Below are 27466 nucleotides of genomic sequence, written 5' to 3' on the forward strand. Positions count from 1 at the left end.
CCAGGAGGAAACAGACTCTACCTCGCATGTGAGAAGTTACCTTCATACATCCACATTGACAACACAGCAGCTCCACATCATCACAGACGGCTGATTTAGCCCGGCAGTCTGGCTTGGACTTGAGACTCGGGGTTGAGTTGGAGCAGGTTGAGAGAGAGAGAGAGAGAGAGAGAGAGAGCCACTGCACACTGCGGTGTTATCTGGGGCCCTTGAGTACATGGGTGATGTTGGATCAGTGCTCGTCCTGAGCCTAGACCTACCACCAGCTCAGTGTCCAGCACACACCGCTCTCTCTTCAGATCTGCAGTAACTCGTTTGGTGCATTTTACCCAAAATGCCGCTAACTCACAGCTCTGCATAGGCATGGCGCATACCCCAGGAACCCCTAACATGGCAGGCACAGCAGTTTCCACCCTGATGCCAATAACAGGACGAGGAGGAAACGATGACATCAGAAACACCGTTACCCAAGTTCACCTTTCGGACCGCTTTGCAGCAATAATTTGCAGCAATAATTAGCAATGATCAATGAAAACTTGCCCAAAATAGTGAATCTACTTTCAACTATAGGTGATTTGATCCCTCCTGGAGATACACAAAAGTGATAAAATCTCCATAGCCATTGGAAGAAACAGCACCTATGAGCCAAGCTAGCACAAAACAATATTGCATCTTTGCAACTGCAGTGATATTGTGGCAAAGGAAAAACACAGCAGCAACATTGAAAAAAAATCTTTAACAGCCCCCCAAACCTTACTGCCCAGCTATGTTGTAAAATATTTTGAGGATGTATCAGTGACAAACACTATTCACAAACTAGAAATGCTGCTGAAATGTTCATTCAGTGGTCTTTTCAGGCAAAGAATGCTGTCCAGGAAAAAATGTATAAAGTGTTCAAAATGCAAATATAGTTTGCAAATGTAAAAAATGATGTACAGACTTAACAAAACAATAAAGTTGAAATAATCGTGTGTATTTCTGAGCATCAATCTGCAGTTTTGATAATGCTGCTTCATCCTAATTCTCAATTAAATTAGTTGGCACAGCGTGAAAATAAGATTATTTTTCAAAAAACGTGTAAAATGACGTAAACGGACGTGGTGATGTCTCTGTGCCTCTCATTTTTCTGAACGTCGGCGGCGTGCGTAGGACGCGAATATAACGTAATCACGGTAGCAATGGTGGTCTCCATGGCGATGCCGCGTGCTGCAGTGACGCCAGCCCGGCTCGTGGCGAGTGGGCGTGACCCCCCCCCCTTTCCGTGTGGGCGGCCCCGTGCAGTAGAGAGAGAAACACGACACCCAGAGAGAAAGAGAGAGAGAGTAGAGAGAGTGAGAGAGAGAGAGAGAGACGGGGGGAGGAGAGTAGCTACAGAGTGAGTGGAGGAAGAAGAAAGTCAGTAAAGAGAGAACTGCACTCACACTACCTACTAGTGAGTGCTCGGCGACACGATGTTTGGCTACCGGAGAGATGTGGAAGATAGGGAATAAGCGACACCAGGAAACGTTAGGACTGTCAAAATAACAAAACAAACATCAAGAGTGAATCAATTCGTCCGTTGGATCGGGACCGCCGGCCCGCACCCGTGCCCCCTACAACTCGGGCTGGACAGAGTGACACTGCCCCGGGGCAACATCGTCTCCACGATCTGGGGGAAACTACACCAAACACGATACAAACTCTGAGGAGCGGGAGGAGGAGGGGGTCTGGGAAAGGATAGCGAGAGGAGGGGGGCGACTGAATCGTAGCAAGAGAGCGCAACAGTGACTGACAAAAAGTTTACGGGCTTGCTAGCCAGCTAACTTGTTCTCCACGGAGAAGAGAAAAAGCGGATTGTGAGGGAGGCCGACGTCTACCTCTGGACAAGTGACTCAACTAATTTATCAAGCTATTTAGCTATTTGTATTCACCATGAAAACCCCGGCAGACTCGGGTAAGTAACTTAGTCAACACATTTTTTGTAGCTAGTTAATGTTCGCTTATTCTTAAGCGATCGACTTATGTTAGCCCTATAAAACTAATTTTATCATGGTTGTAAAAAGGGTTGTGTAACTAGGCTAATGCTCATTATGTTTAAGTTCTGCATCAGTTAACGTCCGCTAGCTAGCTAATGTTGAGCCTACCTGTAGTTGATCGGATAAGGTACTTTCCCAGTATGTCTCTTGTTAATGTTATTGCCTTGGGAACTTTGTCCGAATGGGGTCGTTTATGATAAGTTATAACCAGATTAGCTAGATATTTTTAGCTTATGCAGTTGCCCCCTAACTAGGGTAGTGTATCACGGTAACTTAAATGTTGATGGAAATCGGTAGCTGCTTGGCTGGCTGGAACCGAACTTGCAAGGCAATAGTTGTATGAACATAATGCTAACAAATGAATGGTGAGTGAGAAATCTGTTGGCTAACTTGGGCTATCTGAGATAACAGATTTCACACGTCTGTGTACAATTTTGCGGAAGTCTCCGTTTGAGCACTTAGCTTGCAAGTGAGATATTTGCGAAGACAAAGATGTCATTTTTTAAATTTTCTTTCATTTCAAACTTTCAAATTCATTGTGGCTGCGCGGTATTTTATTGTTATCTAACATGTAGCTAGCAACACAACTTGCGGCATTTCATTTCCATTAGCCAACCTGCTAACAGCGTGTAAATAAATTAGCCAAGTCGTTCCATATTCACTGTTGACCTGTTGAATGCAGCTTGCAGTCTAGTCTATCATTATTTTGGCTGGGCCGTGAAACTCAGCCGAGGTCGAATTGTATTAATTATCCAACTCTATAGTAGCGAGTTGGATAATGAATATAACAAGAAAATATCCAAGGATATAGCTATGTCGGCTTAGTTACCCCTAATGCGCTATTAGAACCGTGAACATGTCTCTCCATGTGTAACGTTAGCTGGCTAACTTGCCCAGCGAGCTAGCTACTTGTACAAAATGGAAGCGTTCGTTTTCAAGCATGCGGAAACTACTAGCGAATGTTTTTGTTCTTAAAATGAATTTATTCAAAGTATGTTGGGTTGTAGTTTAAGTTAGTTTTTGCGTCTATAGCAACTTGTTGGTATCTATTTTAGTTATTGTTTTTTTCACAGCTGCACATCGAGTGTGTGAAATTGTCTAATTCGTCGGTATTCCTATATTTGTTAAAACTATCTAGCAGTGTCCGTATTAGTTGATAAAATGCCTAATAGCTTAAGTTTAACTGACTCGTATCAGAGGTTTGTTAGTTTGGTTTTCCGGAAGTTTTCGCGAGCTTGCTATTTATCACTGCATTCGGCCTACTCGTGGAGTGTTTCGGAATCCATGTTGGGATTTGTCGCGCTCCATTCTTTTTCATTTTAGCTGGCGAACGATAACGCTTCAGTTTTTTTTTTTCCTCCTTTCACTTTCCCCCCCTCCCTCACCCCATCCCCCACAGTTCCAACCTTCACTCATAACCGGATACCAGCTTGTGCAACAAAAGTTTCTGTGAAATATTAGTACGGAGTTATCTAGCACACTGTGACATTTTTTTAATAACTTTGTTAAAGCTGGTCAGCGCACACACTTCGAGTCTGGCTTCGCGAGTATTTTAGCCAGAAAGTTTCAAATGGACGAGGGAAGCGAGACTGCAATACAAATGCTGCTTGACACCGTTGCCTTGTCTTGCAATCATCAGTCTAACCATCGATTTGACTATTTTGAAGAATCGTCTTGCAAATCCCCTTTCCCACAGTTATGTATGCAAATAGCTATTGGCGTTCTCTCGAAACAAAACGTTAGCTAGGCTAGCCAGTTAGCTGAATGTTCCATTGGCATTTCCACCCTTCGCTACGACCCACTTCCACATACAACTAGTTTCAGGTTACTGTCTCGGAACAAGTTTTTTTTTTTCTTCCTCCGTAATAAAAGTATGTGCTTATTTTGCACCGTAGGTTTAAATATTGATACTTTGGCCTTTAATAAAATAAGCATTATGCTCCCTTATTTTCAGTTCCGTATAAAAATAAAAACATGACTATCATGCTATGTTACGAAGTTATGAACAAAAACAACATTAGTATGGTAATCGGGGAATATTAATTGATCAGCTATTTTAAAATGATCTTAAAGTTAATTAATGAAGTTACTACCATTATTAATAATCCGAACATTTGGTTTTAAAATGCTGCATCCACCCAGCCCCAAATGGGTCCGTGTATGAGTTGAATGCTCTTGGTCTTTGGGAAGTAATTTGCAAAAACATGACATTTTGAACATGTAAACTGCTTGACAATGTATGACTAAAGCACAATGTGTTAAATATCAGTATGATATTGTAGTTTTTCTGTATTGTATACATGAAAATGTATAGTATCACGTGGTCACACACACTCTTAATTTATATATTTTCATTTATAAAAACTGATCTCTGATATGATCAGCCCATCTCGGACATACGCAATGTACCTCTATAGGTATGTTTGTGGTGTTACTTAATCAGCCTTTTCATGTTCTTGGGACCTATGAGGGAGGGAATGTACTTTTCCGACCGTTGCTGAACCTGTGACAGTTCCAGGTGACAAAATAATATTTAAAAATACATTTAGTTATAATATTTTTAAATGTCCTGCTGTTAAATGTCTGACCGTGTAGTAGAGTGAACAGAACATTTATTAATGTTGTATCAGATTGAGTTTAGTCTAAGCATGATTTATTGTACATTTGTGTGCATCACTTTGGAGAATGACGCTACATCGGTGTGCCTGGCAGAAATTGGCATCGAGACAGTGCGCTTGATCTCAGTGAAGGTATTTTATCACTCAAGTGGATGATGCTATTTAGTTGTTTTTATGTACAGCCCGGGCATTTGGATTGGATCAATTGGCCCTTGTGTGCGAGTCTTAGCCATAAGTGGAGACACTTCCCCTTGTAGCACGGATAAGGCTTTAAACAGCCCTTGAGGATTGTGTATTCAGGTGACTCGCAAACTGCGAGCCACCTTTTGACGACTTTATACAGCCGTCCCGGCAGAGTAGGCGATAAACCCATCAGGTTTGGAGACAACTGGAGAACAATGACACGGGGTGAGACATTCACAAGTGTATTTGTGTTTCCTCAGACGCACCGAAGCTTCGTTAGTTTTCTCTCGTCAGCGCATATGGTAGAAACTGGTGTTACCGTTTGTGCGAGTGTGTTACCGGTGTGCGCGTGAGTGAGTTGACTCCAGCACTGGGTTCCTGCGCGAGGTCTAGGTAGAGGATGTGCGTTTGTGCTCTGGCGTCTGCCTCCGTGAGGTGAGCCATTTGTCCGCATTGTAATCGCCAGTCTTCCCATTCCATTCATACCAGCACTCATCCCAGTCTTCAAGTTCCTGTGTAATTGCCTTTTCAAAACGTTCAGTATTTCGGTGTTTGAACAGTCGGACTAGTTCAGCGCTAGACCTTTTGAGATTGTAGTTTACATTATTGGCATTTTGCAGACGCTCTTATCCAGAGCGATGTACAGTTGATTAGACTAAGCAGGAGACAATCTTCCCCTGGAGCAATGCAGGGTTAAGGGCTGTGCGGATCTTATTGTGGCTACACCGGGATTAGAACCACCGACCTTGCGTGTCCCAGTCATTTACCTTAACCACTACGCTACAGGCCACCCCTAGTTCACGGGCCGAGCTATTTTTTATTTTTTCCCCCCATTTTGAAAAGTTAATTACAGTCAGACGTAGAAGTTCTTTCATATACATAACTCCTCATTGATGCCGCACTCTGGAGTGTGGCATTGGCACCAGCACCCATGGTTGTGTACTGGTTGGTGGCAACATAAAAAGCCTCAGAGAATGACATCACCCTTTTTGTCTGTCACCTCCTATTCAGCCGCGGATGTTCAGGCCAGACGCAGTCGTGGTTTTAAGTACTTCTCTGTTCTTCGCACGAAAAAAGGGGAAAATCCGGAGGTTGTGCAATAAGCAGAGAAAATCTTGAGCTTGCGTTTCTGACAGCACAAGGACTTTTAAGTGACACGGGGGTCATTTGGTAATAGACGGGTTCTGGTTCTCATCAGAGTCCTGTCTGTGATTTGAACCCTTGACCCCATGCGGGCACTCCCCCAGAGAGCTGACCCTATGCTCCACACAAGCTGCCCTTTCTCTAAGTCCACATACGTCCCTTCCAAAAGCACAGCTTTTACAGCGGAGAATGTTACGCTTCGGGTCCCATCTCTCCATATGGGCGCATTTTATGGGCAAATTTCTGGCCTGTGCGTTTTGTCCAGGTTTTTTTTTCCGTTTTGTTTTTGTTTCGTTTAAACGCATGCGCCTTAGAGATTTGAAGTGGATTTACCTGATCGGGACCAGATCCCATTCTGCCGTTTAATCACTGAAATTGAACGCTTATCCTCTTACTCTCCCTTTTTTTTTCGTTTCCGCCCCGCTGCCGGGTTTGATTCGCGGTGGAGGCGCGCCGAGCGGGCTCCTGGCCCTGCTTGTTTTCAGACCCGGCGGTTTGTTTAAATATAGGCGTGAGGTGTGTGTGCGGGAGAGCGCCGCTGTGGATTGCGCGGTGTTCTCAGGGCGCTCTGACGCACTGGGGCCCACGGTGTCCTCGGCCCCCCGGATGAGGTCTAAGGCTTAAGCGTTCGGGCTGCCGCTTAGCGACGCTGGCGGGCGGGCGGGCGCTAGCCACTGGAGCTAGCGGCGATAAGGAGCGCTGCGATTCCTCTTATCGGTTTTGCGGCTGCGTGCGGGGCGGGGGCCGGCGGAGATACGGGGGTGTCGCTGATGAGATCGGCGGAGCTTGGCCGGGCCGTGTGGGGCTGGGCCGCTGATGTGGCTATAGGGGTTTCAGCTTCAGCGCTGCTTCAGCGCTGCTTCAGCGCTGCTTCAGCGCTGCTCCAGTGTGGCGGTGAGGTTAGGTGGCTGGGTTGGTGCTCACGCTCTGTTTGCTGTGTGGCTTTGTGGCGACCCGTTTCAACGGTCATTTGGACCTCATTTTGCAGTCTTGTGTGCGGTGTTTTTTTGTTTGTTTGTTTTTTTGAGCGGTGTGGGTCTGGCAAGAGGTGAGGTGAGGTGTGGACTGTTTCGGCTAAGAGAGAGAGAGAAAGGGAGAGTATTCCTCTGTCTTTTCCTTGGTCAGCTCGATTTGTCACAGGACTGATAAGATTATCTTATCTACTGCGCTTTTACAGCAGTGCAGACTTCCACAAACTTATTCCTTTCTCCCCCCTAATTATGTTTTACGGCACAGACCACAGTTCCAATGTTAATTATTATAAACTGAGTCCCCCCCCCCCCCCCCCCTTTCTATTCCACTTTGTGCTCCTATGTCTTCCTCTAATTCCCGGAAACGATCACCTCGAACTTCAAAGATCAGCGAAGGAACATCTGTCTTTGTGCGATGTGTGACCTGGCGTGCCGCCTTTTTAAAGTGCCATAAGGTTTTTAAAGCTGTTGCACGGGTTTTATGGAAGCTGTTGGTATAGGACTAGGGCCCATATATTGATTCATCAATGACTTCCACGTTAGATAAGAACGCGGATATTGCTTCTTACAGTACGTTCGCAAGGAGCCGCTCAGCCAAGAGCTCTTAACTTCTGACTTCACTTTTTTCAGTAATCTTTAAATTGCCCATGTAAGCCAAGTGGCCCACACTGGCGTTCGACATCATCACGGTTAACTCCTGGCCCCCGAAACGTTACGCTCTATTGTGATTGGCCGGCTTTGCGTTTGTCCGTCTCGCTAATATCGCATAACCTCACCGCCGCTCTTGGACTTTCGCTGGACGGACAGTCGTAGCTCGCGTACGTTGCCAAAATCCTGGCCAGATATTTCTCCGGGCGTAGCGTTTTGTGTTTCACGCCATCCGCTGCGCTCAGCCCAACGAGGCTGTGAGAATCAGGCCTGTACATTTCAATCCGGCCCGTGTGATCCATCGCCCTGGATAATCAATACCCATCCCCTCTTTTCCCCCGGGACCGCAGGAAACTCCAGTTGTGTGTAAATAATGACTCCGTACAGAGGGGTCTGTGTTTACCCGTCCGCACGGCCGTGAGCGTTAGTGAGTTATCAATGAGCAGCGGCTGCTTCCGTAGCTCCGTGCTACTCGCCCCTAATGAATATTAATGAGCGCGAAATACGGATTGATTTATTTCGTTCGTTAATTAACAGACGACCGGCCGCCGGTCCGCGCGAGACCGGCATGCGGTCTCGCAGACTTGACGTTCAATCGAACGTTCCGTTCCAGTAACTCGTTGGTGCCGTGTTAAAATGCGCGGACAACTCGGCCAGAGAGAATGGGGGGATTGTTTTCCGGCAGCACAAAGCGTGTATGCGCAAAATACACACGCACACACGCGCACACACGCACGCACACAGACGCAGACACACACACACACACACACACACACACGCGCGCGCACACACACACGCAGACACACACACACACAGACGCACACAGACGCAGACACACACACCCACGCGCACGCACACACACACTACCGCATTTTATTGGGAGAAATCAGACCTCCCACATTCCAGCTGAGCTGCATAATGGCAACCGTCTGCACCGCATTCCAGAGACAGGCTACATGTATGTAGCGGCCCTGGCCCTAATTACGGCGTTTAAAGAGCGAAGCGGTGGCAGGGCCGTTTGGTGAGGAGCGGGGCGGACGCACAACAGTCGCTCTCCCTAGGAGCGGCTCGGAGTCTTTTTCCCGGGGGCCCTCTGAATGGCTGCGTTTCGGTCGTGTTGGTCTCTCTCTCTCTCACTCGAGCTAAATCGGGAGTGCTACGGCGGCTACGCTACGCTACGCTACGCTAGCAGCCCACATTCCCGGTCGGTTTCGGTGCGGCGTTGGCAGTCAGAGGCCCTTGTGTTGCAGCATTGTGTCAGTAATAATGAAATGATTGTAGCGTTGCTCTCGCGCGGTGAAGTGGCCATTGTAAACAGGGGGCGGGCGGGGATCGCCAGGGCCGGGGGCGTGGATGTCGTCAGCGCTCCGGGGCCCCTGGCCGGGACAGCTGCAGCTTGGCGGGGCCCTCGCCGCGCGCCCGGAGGAAAAGACGGAGAGTCTGGAGACGGAAAACCGCAGCACGGGAGCGACTGCGTGCTCTCCTCCCTTTCTCTGCTCCCTCACGCTGCCCTGCAGAGCCCCCCCCCCTCCCCCCAGGCTGTTCTCCACCGACCTGCCGTTATACCCCCCCGGAGCACCACGCCAGCCTGTGGCACAAATCCCTGATCGCTTCAGTTTTAAACTCCATTTAAGACCATTTTTTTAATTTATTTTTTTATACGTGTATTTCTAATGCTACTACCGCTACGATTGCAGCCGTCAGCTCTTTCTGCAGGAAGGTTCCTCTTGCGTTGATGGCCTTACGTTGTCCCTCACCTGCCTTGGTTAAATATCCTTATTGTAAGCCACTTGTCTGATAAATGACAAGTTTTAAGGTGTAAGATCGCAAATATGTGATTAGAATGTTCTTAACTGAACATTCTAATGCTGATGTCACAATCACTACCGGCAATTGAAACTAGTGGAGTTCTAGAACACTGACTTGGAATTTTGACGAAAACAACATTCCGAAAAAAAAAAGAAAAAGAAAAAAACCTACTCTTCAAAAGGTTAAAGTTGAAATAATTCACAGCGTAGTGACAGAAACCAGAAGCCGCGCGCGAGTGTCTGTATTAGGCGGGGAGAAAGAGCTGAGGCTGTGTGCCACTCTGGCCCAGGACTGGGCTCGTGCGGTGCGGGTGACCCGCCAGGACTCCCCGCTTCCGCGCTCTGCCCTCGTCCCCGTCTCGCGCCTTCCACAGCCAGCGGCGACGCTCAGCGCCCATCAGATGGCGGGCAGGAAGATGTCCCGGGATCGAGTTATGGCAGCGGAATTCAACAAGAAGGCAGAGGTCGCGACCCCCAAACCCGCTGCTGCAAAACAACATCCATTTGGACAGCCTGTCATTTTGTCATTTGTCTCGGCCGAAGCGGCTTTCTCCGGACCCGGGTGTATTACTGTTTTTATTTTATTTTTTTGTTGGTGGGGGGCGGGGGGGGGGGGGAGTTTTAGTTTGTGTGAAGGCTGGATTGAGCCTTGGGGGGGCAGTGCGCCCCCTGGCTGTGAGTGGTGCCCACGGAGCGGGAGATTCGGTGTGGTCTCGGCCTCCCCTGGAACTCCCACTATGAGGCTGACTCGAGCCCCCCCCCCCCGCCCCCCCCCCCCTCTCTGTAGGTGTGAAACTGCAGCTCCCCCCAGACGGGAGTAGGCACACGCTCTGTGCCTAATGAGAGGGAGGGGGCCTCTCAGACACACACGAGGTTTGTTTCTGGGAAAACTTTACCCCCCCGTGCGTCCTCCACCCCTCCGCTCTGTACCCCACTGAGCTCGCCCTCCCTCCCTCCCTCTCTCACTCACTCTCTCTCTCTCTCTCTCTCTCTCTCTCTCTCTCTCTCTCCATCCCTCCGTTTACTCGTCCACTCCTTCAGCCTCCTTTCTGTTTCTCCTCTGTGTCCCGGGGCAGAATGGAACTTTGTGTCCGACCCGTTTCTTAAGGTGGACCGGGGGAGTTCCGGGGGGCCCGGAGTGTGAGGTGTGGGGTGGGGGGTGGGGGTGGCGGGCACAACGCGCGGATACTTATGGGCAGAGGGAGGGACTTGGGCCTGCTCACATGCAGGGACACACTTCTAACTTTTGTGATAAAAAAAACAAAAACATTCGTGTCAGCGGGGTGCGGATTGTGCCGTATGTGGATCGGCTGACGGCGTGTGCGTGTGTGTGTGAGCGAGCGAGCCTGTCTGCGCTGGGCTTCGTGTCTCCGGCGTGTCTCCGGCGTGTCTCCGGCGTGTCTCCGGCGTGTCTCCGGCGTGTCTCCGGCGTGTCTCCGGCGTGTCTCCGGCGTGTCTCCGTGTCACTCAGAGCGGCCCACACTCCGTCAGCGCTCGCCCCCGGAATGCCACGAGCCCACGGGACGGGCGCAGAACCCGCCCGGAACCTTCCGGCACACCTGCCGGGTGCTCCCCCTCTCTCCCCAGGGCTGCCCCGGCATCGAGGGGGTGGATCGGGCGTTCCTTTCAGACCATTCCGGAAATTAACCGAGATTCACTTAATGAATCGGTAATGTCTATGGGGATCTTTCAATTAATTAATAGAATTTCGGATCATTTCCTGAATTAACATTGAAATTAACCCCAATCCCGGGTTGACCTTTCGGGCCGTAATGAATGAAACGGAGTCGGCACTAATGGGAATTTTACCACTGGTCTAGGCTTACACAATGGACTGAGTCACACTGCACTGGGCAGCTGGGTGTACTGACACAGGGCGCAGATGTACCATGGTGTTGGATGGGTAATGTAGTTACCCATCCAACACCACAATAAAAAGGGTGTATTTTGCAGCAAAGCAACCTGTTGATGGTAATGTAATGTTCTGATATGGTGAAACGGGTGTTGTGTTGCACAAATAGGGTGTTGATGGGTAGTGTAGTGTTCACGTACAGAGGAACACAGCGTTGTTGTACTGCAGAAGCAGGCTGTTGATGGGTAGTGTAGTGTTCTCATACAGAGGAACACAGGGGTGTTGGAAGCAGGGTGTTGATGGGTAGTGTAGTGTTCTCATACAGTGGAACACAGGGGTGTTGGAAGCAGGGTGTTGATGGGTAGTGTAGTGTTCTCATACAGAGGAACACAGGGGTGTTGGAAGCAGGGTGTTGATGGGTAGTGTAGTGTTCTCATACAGTGGAACACAGGGGTGTTGGAAGCAGGGTGTTGATGGGTAGTGTAGTGTTCTGTGTCGGCACGGTGTCGGTGTGTAACCTTATAGGGGGGGTTCACGGCGTCCGCAGCACTGCAGCCCTCGCAGCGCTGCGTGTCGGCTCTGCGGTCCGCTCCGCACGAGGCTGCGAGGGAGGAAGCCATTCCGCCCACAGGCTGAGCCTGTCGCTCTGTCGGCCTGGTGAAATTAGCAGCTCGCAATCGGCTGATGGGGCTGTGTGAGTCCAGCCCTGCGCGGCCCTCCAAACACGGGTTCAGTGACAGTGACATTGCAGTATAGTGATAGTGGCATTGCAGTGGAGTGACATTGCAGTGGAGTGACAGTGACATTGCAGTGGAGTGACATTGCAGTGGAGTGACAGTGACATTGCAGTGGAGTGACAGTGACATTGCAGTGGAGTGACAGTGACATTGCAGTGGAGTGACAGTGACATTGCAGTGGAGTGACATTGCAGTGGAGTGGAGTGACATTGCAGTGGAGTGGAGTGACATTGCAGTGGAGTGGAGTGACATTGCAGTGGAGTGGAGTGACATTGCAGTGGAGTGACAGTGACATTGCAGTGGAGTGACAGTGACAGTGGAGTGACAGTGACAGTGGAGTGACATTGCAGTGGAGTGACATTGCAGTGGAGTGACATTGCAGTGGAGTGACATTGCAGTGGAGTGACATTGCAGTGGAGTGACATTGCAGTGGAGTGACAGTGACATTACAGTGGAGTGACATTGCAGTGGAGTGACAGTGACATTGCAGTGGAGTGACAGTGACATTGCAGTGGAGTGAGCGTATTGCGAGGATATTCCATGTAGCTACAGTCTCTAGAGCAGTGTAGAGAGGTACACGACCCCAGCAGCAGTTGTTAAAAGAAGGGCCCCGTGTTGATCTTTGACAATCGCTCATCGCAAACTGCGAAGCAACAAGATGGGAACAAAATGAGCAACGCGTGGGAACTTAACGTTAATGTGCGAGTGTGCGTGAGTGACTGGCGACACGTGGAAAAGCGCCTTTTACACGGTTACATAACGCACAGACGCCGCGCGCGTAAACATGCTGGTTCGCGTCGTCCTCATGGCAAATGTGACCTGACTTTTCCATGGTTTCTTGGCCCATCAGAGGGAATGCTGGAACAAGGATATGATTTATTTTGACTCCGGTCTGCAAATTGTCGTTAGTCGGGGCCTGGTTGAGTGATGTCATCCGGAAATGAAATGGCAGTTGCCCAGTCTGCAAAAAAATGTGTCTCAAAACATAAAGCCAATCTTGTCGGCTGCAACAGGTAAAGGGTATTATCCCAAAAAAAACGTTTTATTGCTTCACATTACGTCTGTGGCAGGACTCACAGAAAGCTTGCAGGGTTATTTTATTTTTATTTTCACCATGTTTCCGCTGTGAAAGCTAGGGCCGAATGTGTGAAGATGACTTTTGCCGGAGACGAGACGATCTTTTTTGAGGTACACATTTTGCGTCTTTAGTTGGCACCGAGAAGAGAGAATGTCAGACGGGCGTAGTTTAGTGTGCTTATTTTCAGCGTCTCCTGCTTCTTCTTTTGAGCGGCGTCTGCCGGCCGTGGTGAGCGCGGTTCTGGCCCGGGCCGCAGAAGCCGTGGCGTGGTGTCTGAGGGCCGGGAGACGGGCGGGCGGGTCGGTCCGGGAGACGGGTCGGTCCGGGAGACGGGCGGGAGGGTCGGTCCGGGAGACGGGAGACGGGTCGGTCCGGGAGACGGGCGGGAGGGTCGGTCCGGGAGACGGGTCGGTCCGGGAGACGGGCGGCGGGTCGGTCCGGGCGGCGGGTCGGTCCGGGAGACGGGTCGGTCCGGGAGACGGGTCGGTCCGGGAGACGGGCGGCGGGTCGGTCCGGGAGACGGGTCGGTCCGGGAGACGGGCGGGTCGGTCCCGTGCCGTCCCGCCAGCACAGTGCCCCCCGCAGGCTGTCATTTTTGTTTCTGCTGGAGGGGGGGAGGAGGGGGGGAGGCAGGCATGGTGCTGCTGGACGTCCCCACAAACAAGCCGTGTATGGTGGGTCCTCGCTTTGAGAATGGCCTGTCTGTAACCCCCTGAATGGCTCTTTATAAAAGTCGATGTGCTGGAATATTTTTTGGTCTATTTTTATCTGGGTGAGTTTTGGGCCGGGGGGGGTGGTGGGGTAGTCATAGATCATAGATCCAATACAATAAAAGTGGGTGTGGAGTCACTACAGATCTCTTCCCAACTGCCTGCATGTACAGCACTGACCCAGAGAGCAGGAACCACAGGGTGTATATAACTACTGTGTGTGTGTGTGTGTGTGTGTGTGTGTGTGTGTGAGAGTGAGAGAATGTGTGTGGTCGTCTGTCGTGAATTCAAATTCCTCCTGGCGCCACCTTAAACTTTCTCTCTTGCGCTCTCTCTCTCTCTCTCTCTCGTTCTCTTTCCCCGTTTCCCTCTCTCCCCTCCCCCACTCCTCCCCGTCCGCCCCCCTCCTCCCTGAGTCAGGAATGTGAGATCACGTTTGAAGGCCCCCCCCCCCCTCCCCCCCCTCCTCCTCTGGCTCTAGCTCTTTGTTTAGACCTGTCCTCTCGGTGTGTCAGTGTTCATTTTGAACTTTGAGCCAATTTGTTTGTGCCGGTTTCTGCGTGATTCTTGGCCGAGGAGGGCAAGCTCTGGACGAGATCCCCCCCAATCCCCCCCCATGTGTGTGTGTGCGCACGTCTGCTGGTGTGACTTCGTGAGTCAACAGCAGCGTGTTTGAATTAGTAGTGCAAATAACCGCGCTGGATTCGGCTGTTGGAAAACCCTCTCCTCTGTGCAGCGCCGGAGCGCGCTAGCGTCTGCTGTGCGGTTACGCTAATGCGCGTCGCCCGCTAACTCGGGGGAGAAGTGAACTAACAGACTACAAACGTCCCGTAAAAAACCTTTGGCTGTGTGCCCCAGTGCCAACGGCAATGGTGTCTGCGGGTGACTCATCAGGTGTGTGTGTGTGTGTGTGTGTGTGTGTGTGAAGTGTGTTTGAGAGGGATGACGGGGGAACAGATACCAAAAGACGGGCCCTTCAGAACCCCGGTTCTGAACACCCCTCCCCCCCCCCCCCCCAGCTCCGCCCTCAACCCTGGCCTCAGCCAGCGAGAGAGGGTTCGGCCTCGAAAACGCTTCACACCTCCGCCTCTGCAGTCGGGTAAAAACCTGTAGCCCTCGCGCGTCCTGGGAAGCTAACGCGGCGTAAGTGCCGAGCGCGTTTTATAATAGCCGCTGACTAGCTGTACGCGAGGGCACTTACCGTACCGCCCGTCAGCGATGACCTCACCTGGGGACCGGCCAATCGCGTCCCGGCGCCGTCACCGGCGGCGTCCGCCCCGCCGGGGCTGCGGCCGTCCCCTCTGTGAAGTCACGGGGGGAAGCGGGGGAGCGATTAAAGGCTCGTTTCTGACTGCGGCGGGCTTAGCGTGAGGTCAGAGTAGGCCCGACGGGTTTGTCTGGAGCGCGTCGAAAAATGAGTCACGCCACGCTTCCGCCCCAGACGCGCGCGCGCCGCCCTGTCATTTCGTGGCGTGGTCCGGGGCCTGCCGAGGGATCCCGGGGCCCCGACCGGGCCGGAGAACGGGCCGAAATCGCACCGGTTGGAAGGGTTTCGCCGAAAGCTGCACGCTGACGGTGAGGCAGAGTGCTGACGGTGCCGCTGAAGGCGCTGTTGAGTGCAGCTGCAGGGGAGTGGAGGTTAGACGGCGTTTCTGTGGAAACCAAGCCGCCTCTGCAGCGGTCGGTACAGGGGCCATGGGTTCACGTGGACCCGACTCGGTCCTGCCCGAAACGGCGGGGCTGCAGAAAGCGACCGCACCGAACTGGGTCAGGCCGCAACCGCGTCGGTATCACGGCACTCGGTTCAAGTCGCTCCGAGCCTGAGTTTCCCGTGTTTAATTCTGCCCTCGACTTTGTATACGCGGGCGTAACTGCAGTGCCGCTGTCACTTTGTGTGTGTGTACGCGCGTGCGTATGTGTCAGTGTGTGCCCGTGTATATATGTGTGAGTGTGTGAGTGTGTGAGTGTGTGAGTGTGTGTGAGTGTGTGAGTGTGTGAGTGTGTGAGTGTGTGTGAGTGTGTGAGTGTGTGAGTGTGTGAGTGTGTGAGTGTGTGAGTGTGTGAGAGTGTGAGAGTGAATGTGTATATGTGTGTCAGTGCGTGTGTGTATATGTGTGTGTGTGTGTGTGTGTGTGTGTGTGTGTGTGTTTGTTATAGTTGTGTGTGCGTGTCGGTGGTGAGGTTAAGTGTAAGGGTGTGAAAGCCTTTCAGGGAGAAACTGTTTTAACATCGATCTCCCTCCCCCCCTCCCCAGCTGGGATACAATACCCTCATCCATTATCCCTCCCTCCTCTCACTCATTCCAGACACTCAAACAACTCGGCACACTTTCTTTGTGTGGCGGTCAGCCTGGCCCACTGCCCCAGTCTCTCTACTGTCCCCACAACACCAGTAAAAGCAGATGTGTGTATTTTGTTTACACACACACACACGCACACACACACACTGGGATTCTTTGGCTCAAGAACTCAAGAAGGATAATACATGATTAAATAACACAGACACAAGACTGAAATGCAGATTCGGGCTGGTCTGCAGCTGCCAGCAGAACAGGATATGCTACTTGCATATTTTCAGTTATTAGGCAGGGCTCTACAGTGCTCCCATTTTAGGAGCATTTGCTGAAAATTGATGTGCGCTAACTGGAAAAATAATTTAGGAGCAGGCACGTCTACTTAGTGGAATGCATTCGTGTGCTCCTTGGGAAAAAAAATTAAATAAAAAATGCTAGCGTAGAACCCTGTTGGGCCTAGCCTTTTTATTGCGCCAAGCAGTACTGATTCGTTTCATTAAAAAGTGTCTTCCTCCAGGCTTTGCGATCAGGCCGGCTTCCCGCTGTAAAATAGAAGCCTGCCGGCGATGGATAATGCCGTGGGTAAACGGCAGGGACGCGGCTGTTTGCCGTCGGGGGGGGGTAAATCCACGTTCCGTCGGTCTGTGACCTCACAGAGCCCGCCGTGGTAACGCACACGGCGGGCTCTGTGAGGTCACAGATCGACGGAACGTGGATTTACCCCCCCCCGTTTCGTAAACGTCGCGTGTGGAAGCTAACCCTCGCGCCGGAGCGGCTCGGCCGCCCGGACTACATTTCCCACGTGCCCCTGTGGCCTCCCGAGAGTTGGGGCCTCTGCGCCGTCAGCAAATAACGCGCAGATCGTCGAAAAAGATTATCTACGGGAAACGGCGGCGATTAAACTTTAATGTTCACGGGGGAGAGTGTTTGCTGTGCGCTGTGGCTTTGCCTAGTTTACGGTATCCTTGTCTGGCCACTTCCAGGTATTATGTCTATTTTTGCTGAAGTTAGCGCGACGTGTGTTCCGTTACGGCAGGGCTCCCCGCCCTCGGTTGTAAGCGTGTTTGCGCTTCGCAAACGGCGCGTTGTCCTGTATGACTGTCGGAAGAACGGTCAAGGCTGGTCCTCCGCCGGAATGCTGCGCTCCGCATTCTGCGCAGGACACGCCCCTCCTCCAATCAGCAGCAGTGACACTCTCGACTGATGACCTATAAGATCACTGGGGAATAAATGGGGGGAGAGACCTAATCCTTTCTTCATTTTTCCAATGCAGGGGCTTACTTGTAAATGGTCACATTGAGCTTTTATGTGCCTCCGGCGTTACCATAAACGCAAAGCCGTTCTGAGTGAGCGTAATACACAAACTAATCCCGTCTTCATGAGGATCTCCCGCTGACGTGGGTCTTAAGGCGGGGCGCGTAACTCCGCGGCTCAAGGAAGTGCGCATCGCCAAGGAGGTCCGCAAATGCCGGCTGTCCGCTTAATGGCCTGCTACGCAACTCTTACCTTTAGCCGCGTTTAAGGTTCGCTCATTTCCTTAAGCGAAAATTGTGTCGACGGAGCAATTTGTCTCCGCGCTGCACTCCTAGCGGGCTACTTTTCTCAACTGTCTGGCTACTCCCAGCGTTTTTGGGAGCTCCCTGCATCGCATGGCAATCCAGTCAGCACTTTTATTTCCACCTGCAAACAACGTAAATCTGTTCACACCTTTGGTTCAGAGTCTGGCTCTCTCATTGTTGTGTGTTGTGAGTTGTCACATCTCTCTTTCGTTGTTGTGTTGTCACATCTTTCAGTGTTGTGTGTTGTCACATCTCTCTCTCTCTCGCTGTTGTGTGTTGTCACATCTCTCTCTCAGTGTTGTGTGTTGTCACATATCTCTCTCTCGTTGTTGTGCGTTGTCACATCTCTCTCTCAGTGTTGTGTGTTGTCACATCTCTCTCTCGTTGTTGTGTTGTCACATCTCTCAGTGTTGTGTGTTGTCACATCTCTCTCTCAGTGTTGCGAGTTGTCACATCTCTCTCTCGTTGTTGTGTGTTGTCACATCTCTCTCTCGTTGTGTATCACATCTCTCTCTCTTCTCCCTCCTGCTCTGTCTCATGTTGTTGTTGCTGGTCCCCCCCCCCCCGGAGAATAACTGACATCAGCAATAAGCTGCTTGTACAATCCGCTAAAGCACTCGGGCCGTAATTGTTTTAAACGGACCAGTTTAAGCTTGAGACTTGTGTTTGCCGATTATGCAACACTCACACGCAAGCACACGCATGTGCACACACACACACACGCTCCCAGAGGGACACACGAGCATGAACACACATGCACACATCGCTGTTTTTCTCCAGCTCTCTCTCTCGGTCTCCTCTCGGCGTCTCTCTCCCTCCCCCTGTTTAAAGCAGGCTGATGGCAGTGGTGTGCTGAATGGCCCATTCTCACTCTGGCGCTGATGGTCTTTCGCTTTCCATCTCAGTTGGCCGGGGGCAGGGGGCTTGTCCGGGATGCACAGGAGTCGACGTCCTGTCATTCGCTGGGAGTCACGCAACTTTTTCGTGAACCGCTCCGAGTCTGTAACCGAGAAGTTGAGTCGGTTGTGTTTCGCGTGGTGTTGACACGATGGGGGGGGCTAGCGTGCTGATAACGGGCCGGCCTGACTGAACTGGGCCGGGTGGAGCGGGTCAGGACAGCAGCTTCTGGGTCTGCACCCAGGACGGGACGCCCCCGCGCAGAACCTAACGGCAGGGTCTTGTGGACATGCATGATGGAGGTCACATCCCACTGTCCGGGACTCTTATCCCTCAAACAAACGTGCCTTAATCTGTCTGTGCGTGTTTGTCTGCGTGTGTCTGTCTGTGTGTGCACCTCCCTCTCATTCAACGCGTTGTGTAGCACGCGGGCTGCAGTGTGGGGCTGTAATGAGGAGCTGCAGTGTGGGGCTGCAGTGTGGGGCTGTAATGAGGAGCTGCAGTGTGGGGCTGCAGTGTGGGGCTGTAATGAGGAGCTGCAGTGTGGGGCTGTAATGAGGAGCTGCAGTGTGGGGCTGCAGTGTGGGGCTGTAATGAGGAGCTGCAGTGTGGGGCTGTAATGAGGAGCTGCAGTGTGGGGCTGTAATGAGGAGCTGCAGTGTGGGGCTGTAATGAGGAGCTGCAGTGTGGGGCTGTAATGAAGAGCTGCAGTGTGGGGCTGTAATGAGGAGCTGCAGTGTGGGGCTGTAATGAGGAGCTGCAGTGTGGGGCTGTAATGAGGAGCTGCAGTGTGGGGCTGTAATGAGGAGCTGCAGTGTGGGGCTGTAATGAGGAGCTGCAGTGTGGGGCTGCCGTGTGGGGCTGTAATGAGGAGCGGGGGGAGGCGTGGGTGGTGTCCGCTGCTGACTCAGTGCCTCAGACGGAGACAGAAGGGGCCAGAGAGTGTGGCTCTCATTACTGCCAGCCTCTGAACCTGCTTCCCCGTCAACAACAGTGTGTGTGTGTGTGTGTGTGTGAGTGTGTGAGTGTGTGAGTGTGTGAGTGTGTGAGTGTGTGAGTGTGTGTGTGTGTGTGTGTGTGAGTGAGTGAGTGTGAGTGAGTGTGAGTGAGTGTGAGTGAGTGTGAGTGAGTGTGAGTGAGTGTGTGTGAGTGTGAGTGTGTGTGAGTGTGTGTGAGTAGCAGGCGGGGTTTGTTGTGGAAGGGAAATGGCCGCCGACGCGCACAGCCGGCCGCTGATGAGCCGGGCGTGGAGAGGAGGAAGTGACATCATGGAGCGCTGGAGTCACTCGCTGTCAAAACAGGTCAACCGCTGGCCCGTGTTCCCATCGTGGCCTCTGGGCCTTCGATTGGCCCGCTGTGCTAGCTCGCGTGGTGTTTGTGTGTGTGTGTGTGTGTGTGTGTGTGTGTGTGTGTGTGTGTGTGTGTGTGTGTGTGTGTGTGTGTGTGTGTGTGTGTGTGTGTGTGTGTGTGTGTGTGTGTGTGTGTGTGTGTGTGTGTCCTGACCTTGGCGCAGTGTCTCCTTACCTCCTGCAACTGGAGCCGCCTCCTCCTGTTCCACTCACACTCCGCCGACACGTCCCCACAAAGGCCGGGGTCCCTGCTCTTAACCCCCCCCCCCCCGCGCACTCCAGCGGTCTGTGTGTGTAAATCTACGTGTGTATGTGTGTATTCATATGTGTGTGTATGCGTGTGTGTATTTATGTGTACATGTCTGTATTTGTGTGTGTCGTGCACTGTGCCCTGTTGCATAACTGCATTAGCCAGGAGCATGTGAGCGGGGAAAGTTCACATTACAGACTGGGACATCAGTGTGGCTCTCCTCTGCATGCTATACCTGCACCTCCTCTGCCTGCACCTCCTGTGCATGCTATACCTGCACCTCCTCTGCCTGCACCCCCTCTGCATGCTATACCTGCACCTCCTCTGCCTGCACCTCCTGTGCCCGCTATACCTGCACCTCCTCTCTCTGCACCTCCTGCGCCTGGCCCTGTCCTCCTCCTGCTCCCCCGGCCTGTGCCCGCGGGCACCGTGTGGCACGGTGCTGCAGGGTGGCGGGGGTATTACGTCACCCGGCTTGTGTAACTCCCAGCTGGGGGACCTGATCTCCCCGGGGGACCAGGCTGAGTGCGGAGCCTTGGACAGCAGACAGACGCACGGACAGACGCACAGACACAGCCCCCTTAATCGAATCAGTCCAGCAATTAATGGGATCCACTTTGGAGGTCTGCTTATGCAGTGCTGTTTTTCTAGCCCTGCTAAATCCCCCCCCGTCCCCCTCCCCCCCCCGCAAACCAGGACAGTGTCACAGCCACAAGCATGATTGCACACTGGGATAAACACTGATTATCTGCCCTGCACACACACACACACATACAAATATGTGCACACACGTACAGACATACGCACACACACACACATACATACACACACGCATGTACAGACATACGCACACACACCCACGCTCCCCATCTCCCCAGCTCTCCCCGTGTCGGTGTCAGAGAGGTGAGTGTTACATAAGGAAGATCAGCGTGGCTTAATCAGCTTTAGCAGATGCACTTAACGAGCTGAGGGAGAGAGAGCGCAGGGCTGCCACACGGCTTGCCATGTTTACAGACAAGAACCCCCCCCCACCACCACACACACACACACACACACACACACACCCCTCTCTCTTACCCTCTGCCAGAACCGGGCCCCAACGGCGTGTTCCCCTGCCTCGTACAGAGGGAGAGCCCAGGTTTGAGTGGCCGGAGCTCGGTGCGCTCTGCGGTCACATGGAACCGACCAGCTGACCGGGATTTCAGCATGGAGGCCGTGGCGACCCCGTAGATTTGGACCGTTTTCCAGCGGCCTCGTCCCACGAAGGGGGCCTCAGTTCCTCTCCTTGGCGTGAGGGGGAAACGTCGGGCCACGCTCAGACTCCCACCCCCTATTTACCTCTCTCAGGGATTGTTAGCAGATGTGGACAGACCTTTTTCCTCCTGCTAAATATAGACTAATAGAAGAATTGCAGGAAGGGAGGGAGGGAGGGAGGGATTGTGGACGATGGGTTGGGGGGGTGGCGGTGGTGGGAAGAGGGAGACGTATGGAACAGCCTGGCTGATGGAAGCGCTGAAGGAGGGGGGGGTATTTTTGGAAGGGCCCCCGCGTCAGCCCAGCGCGCAGACGCCATCGGGCGCTCCGACAATGACCGCGGCCCCCGAACAATGAGGCTAAAAGCGGCTCCGCAATGTCCTCGCGCCGCTAATGATGATTGGCCGGCGGTAATTCCGCCCGGCCGGGACAGACGAACAAACTGGAGCGAGCGAGCGGTCGGGGGGGGGGGGGGGGGAAACTAGAGCGGCGGAGAGGCCCGGCTCAACCGGGGCGACCTCCCGCACGATTTCGGGGCCCTGGCCCCCTTGTCCTCGCCGCCGTCCGGACTGCAGGCCGCCTCCGGTCGCGCTCCGCCGCAGCGCAACAATAGCCCTTTAAGCCCGGCAGGAATGCGCTGAGGAAGAGCCCGTTTACGCTCCGCTATTGTTGCACCTGCGCGTTAATGGAGTGTGACACGGGCCTGGGGAGCCGACGCACCTGGCCGACGGCGGGCGGGAAAGCCAAGCGGCCCGGCATTAAAAGTGACGGGGCGGGTAGGGTAACGCGGACGAGACGGGCTCCGAGGGCGAGAGCCAAACGCGTTTAGTTTGTGAGGCGAAGTTAGACGGTGCCGCGTCTCCTGTGCGCGCCGCGGAGCCGGGAGTTGAAGGTTCTCGCATTCAGCCGAGAGCTCCTGCCTCTCACGACTACCTGTTGCTGCCTCGCTCTCCCTCGTCTTCCTCTGCACCGCTACCTGTTCTATTTGAGTCCCCGCTCTCAGCTTGAAAGGATTAATTGTCGTTTATGTTTTATTTTTTTGTTCTGTACGTTTCTGGGGGTTTATTTTTAGTCCTGAAGTGTCTGGTTGCTAGGAGACGGTGTCCAAGAGAGAGAGAGGGAGAGAGAGAGGGAGTGAGGGAGAAAGAGAGAAAGCGAGGGAACGGAGGAGAAAAGTGTTTGCGTTGTGAAGGCTGAATGGCAAACACGCTCACGCACTGAGTCAGCGCTGACGCACACACTGCCAGCACGGTGCATGTTATTGTGCGCGTTAGCGTGTGCGTGCGTGCGTTAGCGTGTGTGTTTAGGGGTGCGTAGCCGGGTGACGGTCACGGCGCTCCTGTGGTCGTCGCTCGCCAGCGTCGCGCTTGCCGCCGTCGCCCTGCGGTTGTTTTCGTCCCCGCGTGTTTGTGTGCTCGCAGCCGGTCTCTGCGGTCCCCTCGCTGCGAACTGAAAGTAGAGTATTAGCCTGGGACTAGCCTGCGGTTAAGTATACCCTGCATTCTAAATTAATTTCTGCCTCCGCACTTCACGTCGTTATCGGCGCGGCAGCGGACCGCAGACTGCACTTGAGGACTGAAATGAATTCCGTTTGTTCAAGTTAACACATACTGCCCTTCACAAAACTAAAGTACGTGACAAAGTTAAAACTCTCCACTGAATTAGACTTGATTCCTTTTATTCGCCGGCGTGAGAAAGTGCTGTGCTAATTGGATGTCAATTTTTTTTAACAGCTCCCAGTATCGCCCACAACAGTAGCTTTCGAATGACCTTTCAACTCGCAGCACTGTTGATGTGAGAACGCCGCGTTACATAATTAGTTTATCTTTGTTTATTGGACATTGTACTGTTGTCCATCAAGATAATCTTCTGCACATTAGGCCTATAGATTTTGATATTTAGTGTGTGTGTATGTGTGAGACACTGTCTGTTTAGGGCTGTTCAGATTAAGAGTACTGCACTCGCTTGTTTTTATTAAATTGGTTAATTAGCAAGCGTATTTTTATTTTTTTTCATTGGTTGTATGCCATCTCTCACAGATGGCTGTGAACAGCTGCTTTACACGTTATTGTAAATTCCACATTATTGTAATCTCTTGGAAGCCAGTCTGATTTCAGCTAACCTCTTCCTCTACTGCTTTCCTTGCGTAAACAAACAGCTATCGGTGTGTGCACGGTGCTAACGTGCTACAGTAGCTGCTATATCCGCCCCCTATTTTACCAGCCTTTCCTGTATTTTATGCTCTTCGTGTCCCGTTATCGGCAGCCCTGGATATGGAACATTTTTTTTTTTTTTTTTACATTTGTGTAGGAGAGTTTTTTTTAATTGCGGAACGTGCGATGGTAAACATTTCCACTCCCGTTTCTGAGTACGTGTCGCGGTTGTCTCAGGTGTCTTCTTCCTGTGGCTGGGACTGAGGAGGTTTCGCTCCTCGATGCACAGCTGCGCACAAGTATAACTCTTTAGTGCTGTGAATATTAATGATTTCTCTCTCTGAAGGCCATTCACATGCATTCTTGAGTTCTTCAAACAGTATTTTGGTTTCCATGCCTTTTAAAAATGGTCCCAGAGACTGTTTTTTTGTGTGTAGGATGACGGATATTTTAGATACTTACAGAAGTTTGATGACCTGCTGGCTTTACGGTGGTGGGTACTACAGAGGCATTGTGGGAGTTGTAGTCTGAAAGTAGCTTCAGAGCAATTTCTACAGGCGGTTTATATATGCAGAGGCTCTAAATATGAGCAGATACATTTTTAGAATTATAAATATGAAATTTCACTTCTCAATTCTCACGCAGCACAAACTGTTCTCTCTTAAGGTCCTCTGTGTTAGTATGGAAACCACGATGTCCTTGTCGGTTTCCAACCGAAAATAAGATCACTTCTTTTTTTTCTTTTCTTTTTTTTAAGAACTTAGTAATATACATATGCTGAACATCAGGAGCCCTAAGGTTGCTATACTTTCACATTAGCTTAAGTGCGTTTTCTTGCTGGAGACCTTGAAGCCTTGGACTAACCCTTTAACCCACAAGGACTTTGAGTATCTAATCTGGCTTGAGGGAACTTGAGGGCTGTATTTAAATGACCTCATCTTCAGAGCGCTGACAGGAAGTGACGTTTAATGAGTAATGGAAATGCCTAATAGTTCACAGGGCAATGTGTTCAGGCTTTGGGGGTGGTTAGAAAGGGCATATCCTGTGTGGATTTGCTGATACACAGAATTCAAATCCCAGGAAAACATGATCTTTCTCCTTGTTGGTATTGGCAGAAAGGAAAAAAAACTACAGACCGTAAACACACGTCAGACACTGTTCTTGGTCTTAGAAGCAATGGTGCCCGATGTTGAAATTCTGCTGCCCATATCAGTTTTGGCCTAATATCGGTCTGGCCATATTTGCTGATGTCAAAATCGCCTTGTTATGTGCCACTGCACAAATTCAAATGACAAACGCGTACGTTTCTGCATTCGTGGAAGTACGTGAGCACAAATGTCAACTTATGAAGTCAGTGTAGCTTTGGTTGTAATTTTGGTAAAAAGTGATCAATACAAAATGCTGTGACTAGGCTGCCTGTAACTGCGTCAATGGTGTCAAATGAATTGTCGCTCTTCATATCCGGCATAATCTTAGCACTGGGCCAATACCCATGACTTAATCTTCACCTAATTATAGACCAATACAACTGCAATATGTTACTCAGAAATATTTATTTACTTTTTAGTTTAACTAGACTTTTTTTTTTCCTTCTTTTTTTTTCCCCCTTGGTCTTTTGAAAACACCATCTTGTTTCCACCCTGCGCAGGGGAGTGTGTGGCTTGCTTCAGTGGCCCAGACGGGCTGTTCTGGTTCAGCCTCTGTGTGTGTGTATTCAGCGTGTGTGCCAGGTTGTGTGTGGTACAGGGTCTGAGTCACTTCACTGCTTTTTAATGGGGCTCGTCTGCTCGCAGACTGCCTCTGAGGTGCTCTCTCCCGGTTTTGCCCCCAAAACCACCGCAGGAGGGTGGTTTTTGGGGGCAGAGGAGGGTGGTTTTGGGGGCAGTGGAGGGTGGTTTTGGGGCCAGAGGAGAGTGGTATTGGGGGCAGAGGAGGATGGTTCGGGGGCAGAGGAGGGTGGTTCGGGGGCAGAGGAGGGTGGTATTGGGGGCAGAGGAGGGTGGTTCGGGGGCAGAGGAGGGTGGTATTTGGGGCAGAGCAGGGTTCAGATGGGCAGCTTCAGGCCCAGCCTCCTGTGTGCTGCACCCAAGGCTCCTGTCTGCACCGGATGTCCGATACAGCTGGAGCGCACCTGAGTCAGTCTCTCTTTCTCTCTGTCTCTCTCACTGTCTCTTTTTCTCTGTTTCTCTCTCGCTCTCTCTCGCTTTCGCTCTCTCTCTCTCTCTCTCTCTCTCTCGCTCTCTCTCTCTCTCTCTCTCTCTCTCTCTCCCTGCACACTCACACACTCACACAGGAAGTGCAGCTGCTAGCTGCGGTGTAGAGCAGCTGCTAACTTCCTGTCCCGTTCTGGTGGCACATTCCAGGAAACGCCCGCCCCCTTTCCGCCCTCCGCCAATCGCGTTAACCGCTTCACTCCCAGAGGGCAGCCGGCCAAGAACAGAGAGCCACTGTCTGTCTCCGGGTCAAAGAGAGAGACACATTATCACCCTACGCTGAGAGGAGGAGGAGGATCGGGGATGGGGGGAGGGGGGGTTCTTGCAGCATGCCTCTCCTTAGGGAGGGGTTTGCGTGGCTAATGACTTGAGAAGCGAGTGTTACTCCGGTTAGGGTAAATATACACAGCGCTGTGGGATCTGCAGCGGCGAGGCTTTGAAACAATATTATTCCACTCGCCGGGAGCGGGAGCGTCTCCCCCTGCAGCCAGACCCCCCGCCTGCGGCCCGCTCCCTGCCTGTCCACCAGCGCTTTCGCTGCGGCTACGCCAACCGACTGGCCTGCGACTACGTGCGCTAAAGTGCGACTACGTGCGCTAAAGTGCGACTACGTGCGCTAAAGTGCGACTACGTGCGCTAACGTGCGACTACGTGCGCTAACGTGCGACTACGTGCGCTAAAGTGCGACTACGTGCGCTAAAGTGCGACTACGTGCGCTAACGTGCGACTACGTGCGCTAAAGTGCGACTACTTGCGCTAACGTGCGACTACGTGCGCTAACGTGCGACTACGTGCGCTAAAGTGTGAAATGACTGCACATTTAAATGACGGCCACTTCCAGGCATAGCCTGCTATAAAGAGAGTTGCTATAAAACTTGGAAAATAAATGTATGAGCCTTATATTTTAGATGAATTCACAGAAATACCCTACGAGCCAGATTCCTGATTTAATGGTAAAGTGGGTAAACACTGGCTACATCTGTGTGTAAGGCGCTCTAGTGTAGAGAATGAGAGCGGGAGGGAGAGAGAGAGGGAGAGAGAGCGAGCACACACACACTCTCTCACTGTGGTGTGTTATTCTCCCTCCCGCACAGAGATTTCCTGGAAAAGGTCTCGTCTGGTTACAGGTAGAGGCAGCGTGTGAAGAAAAGAAAACGGGGGGAGGGGAGAGAGGAGAGAGAGAAGAAAAAAGTTCAGAGCTTTACGAGTAACTTGTCACCGTGCTGTTCCCCCTCCTCCTTCTCCACCCTCTCCCCTGTCCCTTTCCCTCCGTGTCTCATCCCTCTGCTCCCTCAGTTCCTCCCCTCCCCTCCCCCCTTCCCTCCCGTGCCTCTCTCTCCTGTGTCTTAGTACTTCTCTCTCCCTCTCTCTCTCCTCTTCTTTCACCCCTCTCTCTCTCTCTCTCTCTCTGTGTGAACAATAACCCCAGTGTGTGCGTGCGTCTATTTTTGGCCCTCCAAGGCCACCAGTGCTCGCCCCCCCCCCTGCCCCCCCTCCCCTTGCTGGCTAACTTTGTTCCCTCCCCAAGCCGTGATGTCTGGCAACTGAACAATGGGGGGTCAGCAGAGACGCACTCCGTCCTATGAGAAGTCTAATAATAGTTGTGTGTGTGTGTGTGGCTGCGTGATTTAACCCTTCGAGGAGCCGCGGGAGGGGGCGGGGGGCGGGGGGGCGGGGGGGGGTTATTCAAGACCTTTGTCACCATCACTGTATGCGCATATTCACCTCCCCTCCT

At 51.9% G+C, this 27466-nt stretch overlaps 1 protein-coding gene across 1 annotated transcript in view; it reads left to right on the plus strand.

Moving 5' to 3' along the window:
* Positions 1-1330: 1330 nt before the first annotated feature.
* The window catches only part of erfl3 (Ets2 repressor factor like 3), a 47646-nt gene continuing 21510 nt past the window's right edge, over positions 1331-27466 (plus strand). The window contains exon 1 of the mRNA XM_061259041.1: positions 1331-1933. Within this exon, the coding sequence (XP_061115025.1) occupies positions 1912-1933 (22 nt within the window). The 5' untranslated portion in view covers positions 1331-1911. The remainder of the gene's footprint in view (positions 1934-27466) is intronic.

Source organism: Conger conger, chromosome 1 (assembly GCF_963514075.1).
Source record: "Conger conger chromosome 1, fConCon1.1, whole genome shotgun sequence".
NCBI classification, from domain to species: Eukaryota; Metazoa; Chordata; class Actinopteri; order Anguilliformes; family Congridae; genus Conger; species Conger conger.